The sequence below is a fragment of the Chelonia mydas genome, chromosome 6 (assembly GCF_015237465.2).
Source record: "Chelonia mydas isolate rCheMyd1 chromosome 6, rCheMyd1.pri.v2, whole genome shotgun sequence".
Lineage (NCBI taxonomy): Eukaryota > Metazoa > Chordata > Testudines > Cheloniidae > Chelonia > Chelonia mydas.
In genome coordinates, this window is record NC_051246.2 from 113,566,684 (window position 1) to 113,581,658 (window position 14,975).

General features: G+C 41.1%; 1 protein-coding gene across 3 annotated transcripts in view; it reads left to right on the forward strand.

The window, feature by feature from the left end:
* ZFYVE21 (zinc finger FYVE-type containing 21) overlaps positions 1 to 14,928 on the forward strand; it is a 30,946-nt gene extending 16,018 nt beyond the window's left edge. For 2 of the 3 annotated variants that reach the window (XM_007062921.4, XM_037901039.1), the window contains 5 exons: positions 223 to 298; positions 3,997 to 4,088; positions 4,980 to 5,033; positions 7,477 to 7,619; positions 14,001 to 14,928. In XM_007062921.4, coding sequence (XP_007062983.1) covers positions 223 to 298; positions 3,997 to 4,088; positions 4,980 to 5,033; positions 7,477 to 7,619; positions 14,001 to 14,036 — 401 coding nt within the window. In that variant the 3' untranslated portion in view covers positions 14,037 to 14,928. The remainder of the gene's footprint in view (positions 1 to 222; positions 299 to 3,996; positions 4,089 to 4,979; positions 5,034 to 7,476; positions 7,620 to 14,000) is intronic. The other variant, XM_007062922.4, reaches the window with a different exon arrangement.
* Positions 14,929 to 14,975: the final 47 nt, after the last annotated feature.

Here is a 14,975-nt window from a genome sequence, read left to right on the forward strand (position 1 = left end):
TGGTGACAGTGAACTCTTTTGATGTGTTTTTCAGGATTAGACTTTTTAAATAGGGTAAAATGGAGAGCATAATGTAGCTTAAGGTGTTCAAGCCATTAGGATAGGTGCATGAAGTGCAAAAGTTTATAAAAGTTCTTGATACACTAATTTTGCTTCTTTCTTAAATTACAAATTTAGCATTTGAATAACTGAATAAATTTTTGGGAAATTTTTTCTACTAAGGTGCTACATTCTGTGTTGCTCGGGGAACATCAGAAAAATCTGAGATGATGGTTTGTCGACTTTCCAACAACCAGAGGTGAGAAATGAGAATGGAAACTGCACTTGTTAAATCTGGTTAGGTTTTAAAATTTTTATTTAATCTCCCCATCCCCGCTCTTCGTGAGGTCTTGTATGTTGCCTCTACAGCATTCCTGCCGGCTTATGTGCTCTAAAATGTTTCCAGAATCAGCAAGTGAGTACATGGTATGAGTAGGGCCCTACCAAATTCACCGTCCATTTTAATCAATTTCACAGCCGGAGAGTTTTAAAATTAGTCAATTTCACGTTTTCTGCTGTTTACATCTGAAATTTCACAGTGTTGTAACCGTGGGGGTCCCAACCCAAAAGGTACCCAGAAATGCCTGCCTGCCTCCCCCCTCTGAGTTGCCATGCAAGGGAAGGACAAGTTATCTCTCCCCCGAGCCCAGCAGGGACTTACAGCTAAGAGCTCCCTGGCTGGGGTGCTCCCAGGAGCAGGAGTATATCCAACTGCCTCCACAAATCTCCTCCAGCTGCAGGAACCTCTAGGGCTGGAGCTTTCTGGAGGAGCGGGGAGGCAAGCAGACAGTCGGTGGTGGGTCTGATCTCCACCAAGAGCTGCTATACAAGGAAAGGACAAGTCCTGTCCTGAGTTCTCTGTAAGCTGCGCAGCCATGCATCAGCCCATTTAGTGCCGCACACTGTGCTCAGGGAACCCACCCGGGAACCGGCCAGGGGACGGGTGCTCCTCCCGTGGCTTTAACCCAGACTGGCTCCCAACCTGCCGCGGCAGCCCTCCACTGGCCCCAACTCTGCTGCGGCCCAGCCTCAGGCACGACCGGGGGCGGCCCGGACCCGACCTGCTGGGGAAGGGGCGCCTATCCTGCAGCCCCAGCCCTGGAGCTGCCGTGGTGGAGAGAGGCACCTCTCGCCCACAGCCCAGTTGCTGCTGTGGGGGGAGAGATCTGGGGGGAGTCCTCTCTCCCCACCATTGTCCCAGAACACCCTTCTGCACCCCAAACCCCTCGTCCCCAGTCCCACCCCTGAGTCTGCACCCCCCCCCAGCCAGAGTCTTCACATCCCTGCACCTAACCCTCTGCCCCAGCCCTGAGCCCCTTCCCACACTCCCAACCAGTCGGGCCCACCCCCACCACATGAATTTTTGTTATGTGCACCAATATGGAGGTGATGTGTCATATTGGTGCACATAACAAAATTAATTCCGCACATGGGTGGAAAAAACTAGAGGGAACACTGGTCCTGTCCCTCCCTAGCCCAGCAAGGACTCATGGCTTAGAGCTCCCTGGCTGGGGCGCTCCTAAGAGCAGGGGGATATCTGACCCACCTCCACAAGTCTCCTCTAGCTGCAGGAACCTCCGGGGCTGGAGCTTCCTGCAGTGGGGTGAGGCAGGTACTCCGAGGTGGGTCTGATCTCCCTCTGACAGCGACAGTGGCTGTGCATGGGAAGGACAAGTCCTCTCCCTCCCCAATCTAGCCAGGACTTGCAGCCAGGAGCCCCCTGACTGGGGCGCTCCCAGCAACAAGTGGGAGATCAGATTTCATGGGGAAGGGCTTATTTCACAGTCAGTGACACACTGCCCTGAAATGGTAGGGCCCTAGGGATGAGCAGAGGGTAAGCCCTTTTGGGCTTATTGTCATATGATGCATCATCAGTCTGGTTGGTTTTTGGTTTGTTTTGTTCATGAAACTTTGCTGATCACAGCAAAAATTTATACTAAAAGTATGTCTACATTGCAAAAAATGACCCATGGCAGTGAATGTGAGCCTGGGTCAGTTGACTCAGGCTCATGCTACAGGGTTAAAAATAGCAGTGTAGATGTTCCTGCTTGAGCTGGAGTCTGGGCTCTGAGATCAACCACCCTTGTCAGGTTTCAGCCAGGCCTCCAGCAGGAGTGGGAATGCCTACACTGCTATTTTTGTCCCTGTAGAGTAAGCCTTAGTCAGTTGACCTGGGCGCTGAGACTCACTGCTGTAGTTGTGTGCGTGTGGCGGGGTGGGGTGTGTGGTTTTTTTTGTTTTGTTTCTGTTTTGCAATGTAGACATACCCTAAGAAGCTTGGATGGCACCAGACATGGATGATGGAATATTATGAAGCACTTTGCATGTAAGTCATTAATTTGAATCTGGCTAGGCAGGTAGTTACAGACTGTTGCTGTCTGCTAGCTGGTTGTCTATAAGAAATGAGTTCTGTATACTGTGCCTACTGTACAGTCCACATGACTAGTCTCATTTTTATTTGTGTACTGGTAGCTTCCAAAACCTATTAGATGTACACACAAAGGAAGAGCTGTTAATCTGCAAAAACTTGCATCAGATGAATGTGGGGGATAAAGAGGTACAATATACAAGCAGAATTCTCAGGATGATGACAGGTACATGTCTTGCAGAGTTAAAGTGGGAGAGGACCAGCATGTGGACTAGGAGTTTGGTAATGGATACTGAAAAAAGGGTGAATTTTAGAGCTCTTCTGAAAGAAGAGAGCCTGGTTCTGGAGGAGGAGAGGAGAATCTGCTGACCCCAAGGTTGTGGGGTTAGGTGGTCGGAAGAGTGGAGGGGCAGTGTAGGGCCCCTCGCCTCAGTGGGGGATGGAAGTGATTGGTTGCTAGTGGACACCTGGTGTGCAAAAGACCAGGTGAGTGTCCTGTCCATTTCTTTGTGGGAGAAGGGAAGTTCCTTTGTGGGAGATGAAACGGCCAGGGGGATACCTTCAGATAATTTTGGCAGGTTCTTAATTTAAACTCCTACAGCCAGAGGGAGGTGGAGTATTCCCCTATTGGAGATGAATAGAATAGAGGGTGGGTTGGTTGGTTGATTGTGAATAAAAGTGGAAAGAAATTGTAGTGTAATCTTAAACAAACTGCCTACTGTCTAGTATCGGGGGTAGCCGTGTTAGTCTGTATCCACAAAAACAACAAGGAGTCTGGTAGCACCTTAAAGACGAACAAATTTATTTGGGCATAAGCTTTCATGGAAGAAGTGGGTTTTTTACCCATGAAAGCTTATGCCCAAATAAATTTGTTCGTCTTTAAGGTGCCACCAGACTGCTTGCTTGCTTGTTTGCTTGCTTGCTTTGTTTTTTTGCCTACTGTCTGTAGTTTTTGTTCGTTTTTTGTTTTAACCGCGTTGGGGTAGGTGCAGTCTTTTGTTGTATGTTTGTATAGTGCCTAGTACAGTGGGATCTCAACCTTAGTTGACTTGTAAGTGCTATTGGAATATAAATAATGTGTTGCCAACAGTAATGGGAAGGGTACTGGTTGAGAGGGCATGAGAGGAAAAATTTAACCATTGAAAAAATTGTTTCAAAATGTTTGTTTTAAAAACTGAACTCATGCATAAGGTTCCAGCCTCCACAGAGCTGAGTGTGATCCTCAGGCTATAGATGCTTAGACAATCTCTTTCAAAATGCCTCAGTCGCTTTCCCTCTTGAGGATGCTCTGCAGGAAGTTTTGCAAGAGGCACCTGGCAGTCTGGCCCATAGCTTTCAGCTGGTTTTAACTGAAGATCAGAAGGTTGGTGGAGGGCGGTGTTTCTTTGGTTGTTTTTTGTGTTAAAAGCTTTTCTTCCTATCTTTACAGCTTGTGATTGTCTGTAGTAATTCCTGTGAGGTTTGTGTTAAAGTACATAAACTGCCAGGATACTGTTGGTAGAACCTGTTGTTTCTCTTGAATCAGACTTAGTTTTCAAGTTCACAAAATGACACACTTGTAAGAAGCAATGTTTTCTTCTGTTGTGTAGATATCTGTTTCTGGATGGAGACAGCCATTATGAAATTGAAATTGCACAGATTTCGACTGTCCAGATTCTTACCGAGGGATTTACTCCTGGAGGTAAATCTTGCAATGAATCTAAACTAATGGTCATAAGTTACAAATTTGCAACGCTTTTCCTTAACCTAATAAAACAATACACCTTCTTTTGCACTGACAACTCAGATATGGGTGCTTCATTTCACTCGGAGTACAGCAGTAGCATTTGGAAGCCTATCCTTGTGGCTGCTGACAGTAGCATTTTAGAAAAAACTCAAGAATTCAGAATTGATTTCTGACCTTTTGATCCTCATCCAGTAGAACTTTGTATCTTGAAGGAAGTGACGGTGGGCATCTGCCCTGCTGCCACTTCCCACTGCCTGAACCATAGAGATGCACTCTTGATTGAGTACGGGTAGTGGTGGGGAAGAACTTTAGTCATCAGAATGGAAAGTATCAGGACCCAGCTGTGGCCTGCTTTTGCTTGAAGCCAGCATTATAAGGGACAGACTCCGGAGATGATGGGAGTGCAGTGTCGGAACCACAGATTGGAACCAATTAGTATTATCAAATTAAACTGTTAACTACATCTAACTGGTATGCGGTTAACCAAACAATTATGCAGAATTTTACTTTTCACCTGACCCCTGATAGTGGCCAACCAAAATCTGAATGGGGTAACTAACTTTTACCCAAGTCCTACAAAATATGCTCATCAGGCGCAAACCCAGTATTAGAGTACAGTAAATAAAAAATGGGAACAAGGATTTCGAAAGTGATTCTTTACCATTAATAATTTTGTCAAGTACTACTGGACTTTCATTGTAAATCTCACATCTGTGGAATGTGGGACCAGTGTAGTCAATCAAATGTGTGGCTATTTGAATGTATCTTAATGCTCCTTTAATTTCCTTATTCACTGCTCTTCTGACTAATTTTTCTTCTCACTGCTTGCCTACTTTCTTGATGTAGAAAAAGATATTCACACTTATACCAGCCTTCTGGAGAGCCAACACATTACTGAAGGTCAGCAATGTTGTTGTGAACTTGATTCACCTGAGCATGCTGTTATGATGCCCTTTTCACTGCTGCTTTCTTCCTCTCCTCTTTGCCGTCTGTAGATCTTACTAAAATTAATTTTGGGCAACCTGTGTTTAAAAGTGTTAGATTTTAAACAACATGTATTTTGTGTGACGCCCTTAGAAAGAATAGGAACACGGAGATTATTCAATCTAAATTCTAAAGTGGAGAACATTTTGACTATTGGAGGATGACTTAAAATACTTCTGCCTTGATCAGGGCTCCCTTAAATCATATATTTGTAGCTATTCTCCTTGCTGACAGGCACTATGCATAGCTCACTTCCTCTTGTACAAATGGGTGAGCACTAGAGCGTTCACTTCCTGAAGTGACCAAAGTACTGCTGCTCAAGATGGGAGGATGGGTAGAGGAAGAAAGGTGTGGATGTGTTGAATGTTGGTTATAGAATAAATGAGGAAGCAGAGGGAATGAATGAATGAAGGGGTAAATGGAAGGAATAAGTGGTGGAAATGGAAGCAGAAGAAGTGACCAGTATTTAGTATCGCTTTGGAGTTGTAGGTCTACAACTAAGACAGTTCAGTTTCTTCCACTTATGTCTCATGAAGAGAATATATTGGTGCTTCAAACAGTGTGCTATTGGATCAGTTTCTAGACCAAAGCAGTAGTGAAATCACAATAGTGAGCACAAGTTGGAAGCATTGTTCCAGTCCTCATAATGAAATATTGTAAATAAATTGATTTTCTTTAAGTATCTTTGATAACAAATACACAGGCAAGTGTGCATATTCAACGTGGATTATCATCTTGCTATTATGCTTCAGTATATGATCTTAACGATCGTCTTGTGTAGCTGGGTATGTAGAGTATATGTACTTGAAATGTATTGCAAATGTAATTAGCACGTCATGAGATTTTAAAAATGGATATTCATAAAAATCTTAACTTTGGATAGTCAATACATTTGGCATGACTTTATTCTTAAGCTAAGGATTGTCTGCCCTTTTGAGGGAGGGGAGAAGCTATTTATTTTATGCCCAAGTGGTGTGGGAGGCTTTTTTTGGGTGGAAAGATGGGTTTGTGACTAAGCAAATCATAAAGAGAAAATACAGGTCACTATATTTGTTTTTCTCCTGTCTTGCTGTGTGCTGTATCATTTATGTAACCTACTACTGACTTTTGCTTACTGGTAGATCAGATCAGTGTCATGTAATCACATTTGCAACAGTCTGAATTTGGTCAAGGTCTCAGTACATTGAAACTTAGGCACTCAGTTTTATAATCCAACTAGGTAAATTGAAGAGGGCAGAGGAATCCAGTTGCTCCTTTTGCAAAGAGATTGAAAAACATGTTAACTCATAAATGTAATTATGGGGCTTGTGGTTCAGAAGCTTAGTGCAAGATTATCTTTGTGCCTGGATTTCTCTTGGATGGTGCCATAAGGACACTGACCCCTTAGGGCCCTACCCCATCTGAAGATAATCTTTTCATTGAAAAAATGAGGCCATCGTCTAAATAAGGAACATTGGATCAGGCAGGTGAGGTGACCTGCAAGAGGATTGGTTTTTGAAGGTTCTGGTGACTTAGTTAATCCTAGAATAGTGTACTAAATGCCCCAAACAATAAGGTGCAAAATGTTACAGTACGTGTTTATTCCATAAGAATCTTTCTTGACTTTTAGGCTAACCTGATTCCAATGTGTGTTCTTCACTTCCCTCCTTGTCTTCACTGGGTGGCCTATCAAGAACAACACATCTTAAAATCACAGCTAGAATATAAATTATATAAGGTGGTGTGCTCTCCCACACACTTCCTTAAGTGAAGCCATCCTCTGTGGTGGACACACCCCATACGCTGATACTTTCAGGAGTTATTTGGCCTCATAGTAGGTTTCCACCATGAGGCCACCTGTCCTCCCATCTATCTGGTGGAGACCAGAAAGCTTTCAGACTTCCTATCAAGCAAGAACCCTTCTTTTTTTTTCTTTTTTTTTTTTTTAAATCTGACAAGAATAACAACTTCCATTGTTTGCAGACTGCAAGATACTGTGGTGAATTACCATGAATTTTATTTTTAAGACTTCTAACACTTAGAAAAATACCAAGCTAGAAAGGTGTTCTTGCAATGTCAGTGTATAAATAGCTTTGTTTCCAGCAATAATTCCCTTTGCTGCCAGCTTCCCTGAGTGATCTTCTGACCGTGCATTCTTGGTTTTGGGTTGTGGTAACACATTGTGGTTCGTGCTCATACAGTAGCATACAATAGCAGCAGCTGTTAATGCAAGACATTTAAAGCATTTAAGTGGTGTTGGGAATGAGTTTTATATTGGTGATTTATGGACAGAGCATCCTCTTCTTTTGTTTCTCAGGTGGCTAAATACTTTGCTCTCCTGCTGCTTGTTCAGGACTCTACTTTAATTTTCCCTTTTCAGGAGGCAATACTCGTGCCACAGGTATGCTCCTGCAGTATAAGGTACCAGGGTCAGAGGAGCTCACACAGATAAAATTTACTGCCAGTGAAGACTTCAATTCCAACAAGAAGCTGTCAGCAGCCTGGCTAGCAGCTATGCATAAGGTAACTTGTATAAAATACATTTAATGTTTAAAATTGATCACCTTAAGTTTGGTCACCATTTGTGTACAAAACAATTAGTTGTGACTGTACTATAAATATAATAGGGCCATAACCCATCTTATACTAGATAGACCATACTCTGACTACAGCACTGGCTTCTGCTGAGGTCTAGAAAACATGCTGGTTTGGCATGTAAATGGGTGGGGGGAAACTGAGTGGTTACAGCAAGCAAGGGAAACTCTCTTTACTCTGGGGCTTTAATATTTGGTGGTACATGGATTTCCAGATGCCATAGATTGATTGATACTCAGTATTTGACAAGATTACAAACTAGAGCCTTCACTTCCAAGGGTTTCATCTTGTATGCCCACTAGACAGACACACACCCTGAATTAGGTTTCCCTTAGTTATTACGTAATAATCCTGGAATCCAATGTAGTTCACTGTCGTAACCCAAAAAACTGTAATATCAATGGGTAAGAACAGTGCATTGTGTGTTCAGACCTAAGTAACTGGGGCAGTGAGATAATATGTAAAATATATCAAACAGCAGCAGACAGGGCATGTTGTTAGTACGCTAACAGAACACCAGTTGCAGGGGAAGAACATAATGTTGCTAAACCTTAACGTCTACATTGTGAAACAGTTATAAATCAGTGAAACTAGACCAGATGGCCATATCTTTCATACTGTAACATTTTTTTTAAAAGTTCCAAAGTTATCTTTATTCTTAATACTAAATTGATAGAGGGATCTTGGAATACTTCATAGATTTTAAGAACAGAAGAGACCATTGTGATCATTTAGTCAACCTCCTATATTACGCAGGCCATAGGACTTTCCTGAAATAATTCCTAGAGCAATCTTTTAGATAAACATCCAATCTTGATTTAAAAATTGCACAATATTCCAGCAGCAGTTTCACAAGTGTCAAATACAGAAGTAAAATAACGTACTACTCCTAATTGGGATTCCTCTGTTTATGCATCTGAGGATCTCAATAGCTCTTTTGTCCACAGTATTGCACTGGGAGCTCATATTCAGCTGATTATCCACCATGAGCCTCAAATCATTCAGTCACTGCTTCCTGTACTGCAAACTTGGCCTACATTATTTGCTCTTAGCTGTATACGTTCACAGTTGGTTGTATCAGTGACCTGTCCTCTTCATTATTTATCACTCCCTCAACTTTTTGTGTCATCTGCAAAGTTTATCAGTTGATTTGGTTTTCTTCCAGCTCTTCAATAAAAATGTGAATCTGTTTTGCATTAACTAGAATTAGTAGTTGGGTACAGTTAATCCTGGGGTATAATGAACTATACAGGGTGAATTGACAAGTAAGGAGAATAAACATCTGCCTAACTTGCAAAAATCTGTATAGTTCATAACTGCTCTGAAACACTGAATCCTCTATAAGATCTGTTTCCTGATTCCTGGGTTTTTAGAACTTCTTTGATTCCCAGCTAAGATGTTTGTTGTTTTGTTTTGTTTTTTTGTTATCCAGCACAATGGGACCCCAATCCTGATTGGGACTGCTGGGGGCTACCATGATATATATGCTGCTCCAAATAGTTAAATTTATTTCACAAATCAGCCCGAACCTTAAGGAAATCTCAAATAAAATTTTAGTTTTGGAAACAGGTATTAAAAACAGCCATAACACATTCTGAAAGGATTTTGGATTAAAGGTTAGATTAATGTTGGAAAGCAGAGTGGATTGATTTAAATCAAAGTGACATAAATCAGGTTTAAATAATTTAAATCAGCAAGCAGAAAACTTTGATTTAAATCTATTTTAATCTTATTTTGCATTTGTCCTTATTTTCCTAATAAGTTTGATTCTTACTGGTTGGTAACCATTAAAACATGTTGACTTGCAAGTAGCTTCAGCCTTTACACTAAATATGGTGGTACTTTTTGCTGAGGATACGTTATCTGTACAGTGTAAGCTACATCGTTGCAATTATTCAGATTATTAACTTTTACATTTGTTAAAATGATGACTGATACATTTACTAGACTTGGGTAAATCTCCATTTGGATGAAAATTAGAATTCAATTAAAAATGCACAAACATCACTTTTTAATTTTTATATTAAATCAAACTACCTTAAATGTGCTGGATACATAAGAAACGGGATTTCCAATACAGTTTTGATATACAAAACTAAGTGACTTATTTAACAAAAGTATTATATGTTGCTAATGAGTTGAACTGATTGTTTCTAGTCACCATGTCCTTCAAGATCTTAGAACTAGTAGACCAAATCCTCTCACACCTCACTTTAATTGATTGATTGAAAGAGGGAAAACAAGCTTTACTACTTTTAACTCCTGGCCTGTTTCTTAACTTTGAACTAGTTATTGAACTGAACTAGTAGAACAAGCTGAAAAGAAAATATTTCCTCTGCACCTGCAGAAGAGGCTATTGCTGTCAAAAGCTAGTTTAGCACTTCACCAAACCAAAGTTCCAAGTGCTTAGCCAGTGATTTCCACCAATCAGTTCAGTAGCTTTTCTCCCCTGCCCCTTTTAAAACTGTCAGCAAAAATGTACTCTGTTAGAGAAGAAGCTATATACTGTCATGTGAGTGGAGTTTTTTTGTTTTTTTTTTAATTAAACTGCCTTAATAATTAAAGGCTAGATCCTCCTGCTTTCCAAGTGTGGGTCAGTGAGCACTGCCCATGACTGACTCACTCCTCCACGCTCCAGCAAAATGTCAGAGCGACTTTTTCACATCTGCCCTGATCAGCCAGTTAACGGTCTCTTTATCCTAGATGAGCCTGAGATTGCCTCCACATCTGATATATAAACGAGGCAGGTTCTTAGATGCATTAATTGTCTAACATGTCAATCACAAAAGCCAAGAGCATACTACTGTAACAGTTTCTTTCAGGTGGCAGTGTGGCTTCTCCAAAAGGAAGGGGAAAGCTGCAGAGTGAGTTAGCATTATTGTAATGACTAGATGGGTGTGTTACATTTATTTTAAGCTGCACAGCCTGATATATTAAACTTTAATATTCCCCAGCCACCTTCCTTAAGAGTATTTCAGGAAAATCAGAAGTCAAGTTCCCATCCATCTAAAACTTGACTTCCGCGGTGTCCTGAAATCATATTGAAAGCTTCCACATTTTCATTTCAGAAATTCTCTCCCACAAAATCAGTCAGTTGCTACTATGGAAACTTCCATTTCTGTGCCATTATTAAAGCTGTTAAGTGGGAGGGAAGAGTCACTCCATGCCTATTCTTCCTCTGCTTCCCTTTTCCTGAACTCTAGAACAGTTAGTAAAAAATCTAAGACTCACTGATTTGTACAAATATTTTAAAGTTCAGCTTGAGAGTATTCCTAAGCAGGAAAATAATAAAATTCCAGTAGGGAGCCTCATCTTAAAAGAATGAGGGACTAGAGCAGTGATACTCGGACTGAGGCTCTCAAGCCACCAGTACCTCTTTAATGTGTGTCCTATGGCTCTTTGCAGCACATGATATTAAAACGCTGGCTGATTTAATTATTAACCACTCACGATGCTTTTACTACATTAACCAGTTGTAGCTGATAAAATAATACTTTGGTCAATCATTTGTGGAGGAGGGTGTACATACGTACACACACAGTAACTCCTCACTTAGTCGTCCCCGTTAACGTTGTTTCATTGTTATATTGCTGATCAATTAGGGAACATGCTCATTTAAAGTTGCCCAGTGCTCCCTTATAACGTTGTTTGGCAGCCACCTGCTTTGTCCACTGCTTGCAGGAAGAGCAGCCTGTTGAAGCTGGTGGTGCTGGCTTGGAACCAAGGTCAACCGGCAGCCTCCCTATCAACTCCCCACTCCCCTAAGTTCCCTGTGCGGCAGCTGCACAGCAAGCTATCAATTGCTGGCGGTTCAGCTGTCCCTCCCCCCACTGCCATGTGCTGCTCCTGCCATCTGCCTTGGAGCTGCTTCCTGAGCCTCCTGCTTGTTGGCGGTGGGGGCTAATGTCAGGGTGTCTCTCCCCCTCCCCCCTGCACTCTGCTTACCCCTTCTCCATAGAGGTGGGGGGTGGGGACACAACAGGACTCAGGATGGAGGGAGCTTGCTGGCTGCAGCTGCTGTCTCAACTTCCTGATCTACTTAAAAGGACAGTGTACTTAGAGAGAGATGCGCATTGCTCCTTTAAGTAGGCTGACACCTCTCTCTCACACACGGTGTGTCTCTCTGCCATGTTGTCTCCCCTCCCTCCATTCATGCTGCCTTGTAGAGTGTGAAGCTGCATTAACAACGTGTTAACCCTTAAGGACTCAGCTGAATGCCTGCACTCCCTTCTGCACCCCAACCCCCTGCCCCAGCCCTACATTCATGGCCCTGCATACAATTTCCCCACCCTGATGTGGCCCTCAGGCCAAAAAGTTTGTCTACTCCTGTATTAGATCCAGTTCTATATTGGCAAACCTAGTTTTAGATTTCAGTTTTAAAATCTAAGTAGCACCCTGGCAAATTCATAAATTGACCCTCCTCTCCCCCCCCTTTCTTGAGATGTCCTTGTAGAACTAGGGAAGTGATATTAGCCCTCTGGCCTTAGTGAGATCATTACTGGAACAATATCAAGTTGGTGTCCCAAATTTGAGAAGGATTTAGAAAAGAGCTAGACGGGTTTGAGCTCTGGAAAACCTACCTTATACTGAGACTAAAGCTGCTCTCAGTTTAGCTTAACTTTCCATTTTCAGAAGTGACTTGATCAGAGTTTAAGTACCAACAGGAGTTGATGAAAGGCATAACAAGACGTAATGGCTGGAAACTGAAGCTAGATTACACTAGAAAAAGGTGCATGTTTTTTAAGAGAGGGTAAAAATGGAATAATTTATCTAAGGTCTAGTCTCCACTAGAAGTGCTACAGCAGTGCAAGACTGGTGAAGATGCTCTGTACTGACTGGAGAGAGCTCTCCCATCAGCATTATAAAACCACCTTTGCGAGAGCTGCTTCTGCTGACATAGCACTGTCCACACTGCTTCTTAGGGGTGTGAATAAGCCACCTCCACAAGTGATGTGTATTACACTAGCCTAAGCGACAAATTATGACATAAGTGGTAGTGTGTACAAGCCCTAAGAATGTGGTGAATTCTCCATCACTTAAGATTGGATGTCTTTTTTTTAAGATTTTTCTTGGTCAAATAGAATTTATGGGCTTGTTGTAGGAACCAGTAGGTGAAATTCTTACCTAAATTATGCAAATTAGACATCAGAATAGTCCCTCTGACCTCAGTTTTTTTTAATACCTAAACTTCATACAGTTGAGACATATTAATGTCCTTTGCTTGTCTCTCAAAAAGCTTCTAGCTACACCTATTTTTACTGTGCAGTTAATTTCCATCTTGCTTCATTTGTGTTTCTGAGGTGGTCCCTTACTCCATGAAACTCCTTTCTTGGGAGAGGACAAGATTAAGGAGTTTGCTTCTTCCTTTAACATCTCTCCCAGAAGGCCCAGCTTATACTGACTTCTGCTTTTCGCAAGGCACAGCTGTCTAATTGACTTTTTACTACCCTAAACGAGCATGGCTGTTAACTACTTTTTCCAGGCTGACTTCAGGCACTGTCTGGGCTATGTTTTTATTAATCCTGGTTTAGATGGGGGTACAAGAGATGGTCTATAGTACCTCAAACTTAATCAAGAAATCAGAGTTGAGAATTTCTGGCAATCCTCCCAGACTTTGTAAACCATCTTGAAATCATGTAAGAAGCTTTCTATAATCACATAAATCAACATTTCTTATGGCAGTGAACACCAGGCTTATGAAAAATTACTTGCTTAAAAAGAAAATACATTGAGTTATTTCACATGGAAACTGGCCAGATCACTCATGTTGTAGAAAGACCATTTAAAAGGTTTTTTACCACTGTACTCACTGTTTAATAGAACACCCCTTTACCCCCTCCCTCCAACAGTGCTTTTTTCAGTGCTAATAACAAGGCTGATATATTATTCCTCAGAAATATTTCTTGAAATACAAATGACAAATAAGATAAGCAACTTGGTTAGAAAGCTGTTACCTAGCCAACATCACTAAACGAGTTCTCAAAAAGAAATATCAGTTATCTGGCAGTTCTGTCATGACACACTGTTCTAAAGATTGCAACGTATTTTTATGAAATTCTGAAGTTTTACCCCTTAAGAATCTGATTAAAATCCTGATGGATGTGCCATGACAGTACGCTCTAGAATGATTGTCTCTTTCCCATGTAAGAAAACTATACATACGTAGAAGAGCCAGGATTTGATAACAAGTTACAGCTTTTGGCTTTACAGTAGTTTCTAGGGGAAGATAAGAGGCCTTAAGTTTGTTGTTTATCACTGAGGTGCCTATATAGCAAACTGCAATGATGAATCTTGTTTTTGTAATCATAGGCAGCAAAACTCCTTTATGAATCCCGGGACCAATAACAGCAGCAAGTTGTCTGAGCTCTGACGGAAGAGACCAGCTCTATGAAAAACCGCTTCTCACTTTTTGCTAGTTACTTTGATCCATGGTAATTGGTATTATGAACCCCTTTACCCCAAATGTGGTTCATTATGTAAGCACTGGCAAATGCAATGTGAGTATTTTGGAACCATGAGTATTCACTTATCTAGTGTGCAATATGTATACAATTAATGCTTTAAACATAGCCTCATGTTTAAGACTTTATTATTTTGTTAAATCTTATTGGCACTTAATATGGAAAACAAAAGTAAGACCTGCACTACAGCTAAAATGTATAGCACAATTTTTGTAGTACCAATTATGTATACTATATGTATTTAATTTGTTGGCTACAAACAGCAAACAAATGTATTTCTAAGTCTCTTCTACAGAGATCTCAGGTGTTTTTCTTATCCAAATGTTGAAGATCAATGTACAAAGAAATCTGCCTTAGATACCCTTTTATAGAAATAATCATTTTGGGTTCTTATCATGTGATCAAACACTTAAAGATAAGTTTCACCAAATACCACAAACTGAGTTATATGAACATGACCTCTTGGAACCCACCCGTATGTAGGAAAATACAAGCTTCCAGAAAATGATTTTGAAGTTTTGTATTCATTTTACTTGTGGTAATGACCTTTTGCTAATTAATCTGATTATTGTAACTAATGTTTGGACATACTGTATACAGTATTTTAAATGTACAAGTCTTATGGATCAGATGAATTCATACTTATTGAAAATAAGCAAAATGCTCAAGATAGCATTCACTTTAACTTGCTAAGCAACTTAAGCTAACTTTCAACCTTAAAGACTTCAATATTCTTGGTTTTGAGTGGAGGAGAGAATAAAAGGTTATTTACAATACCCAGAAATGTCCTGTGTCTCCTGTCCAAATGGTACACTCTGTTCAA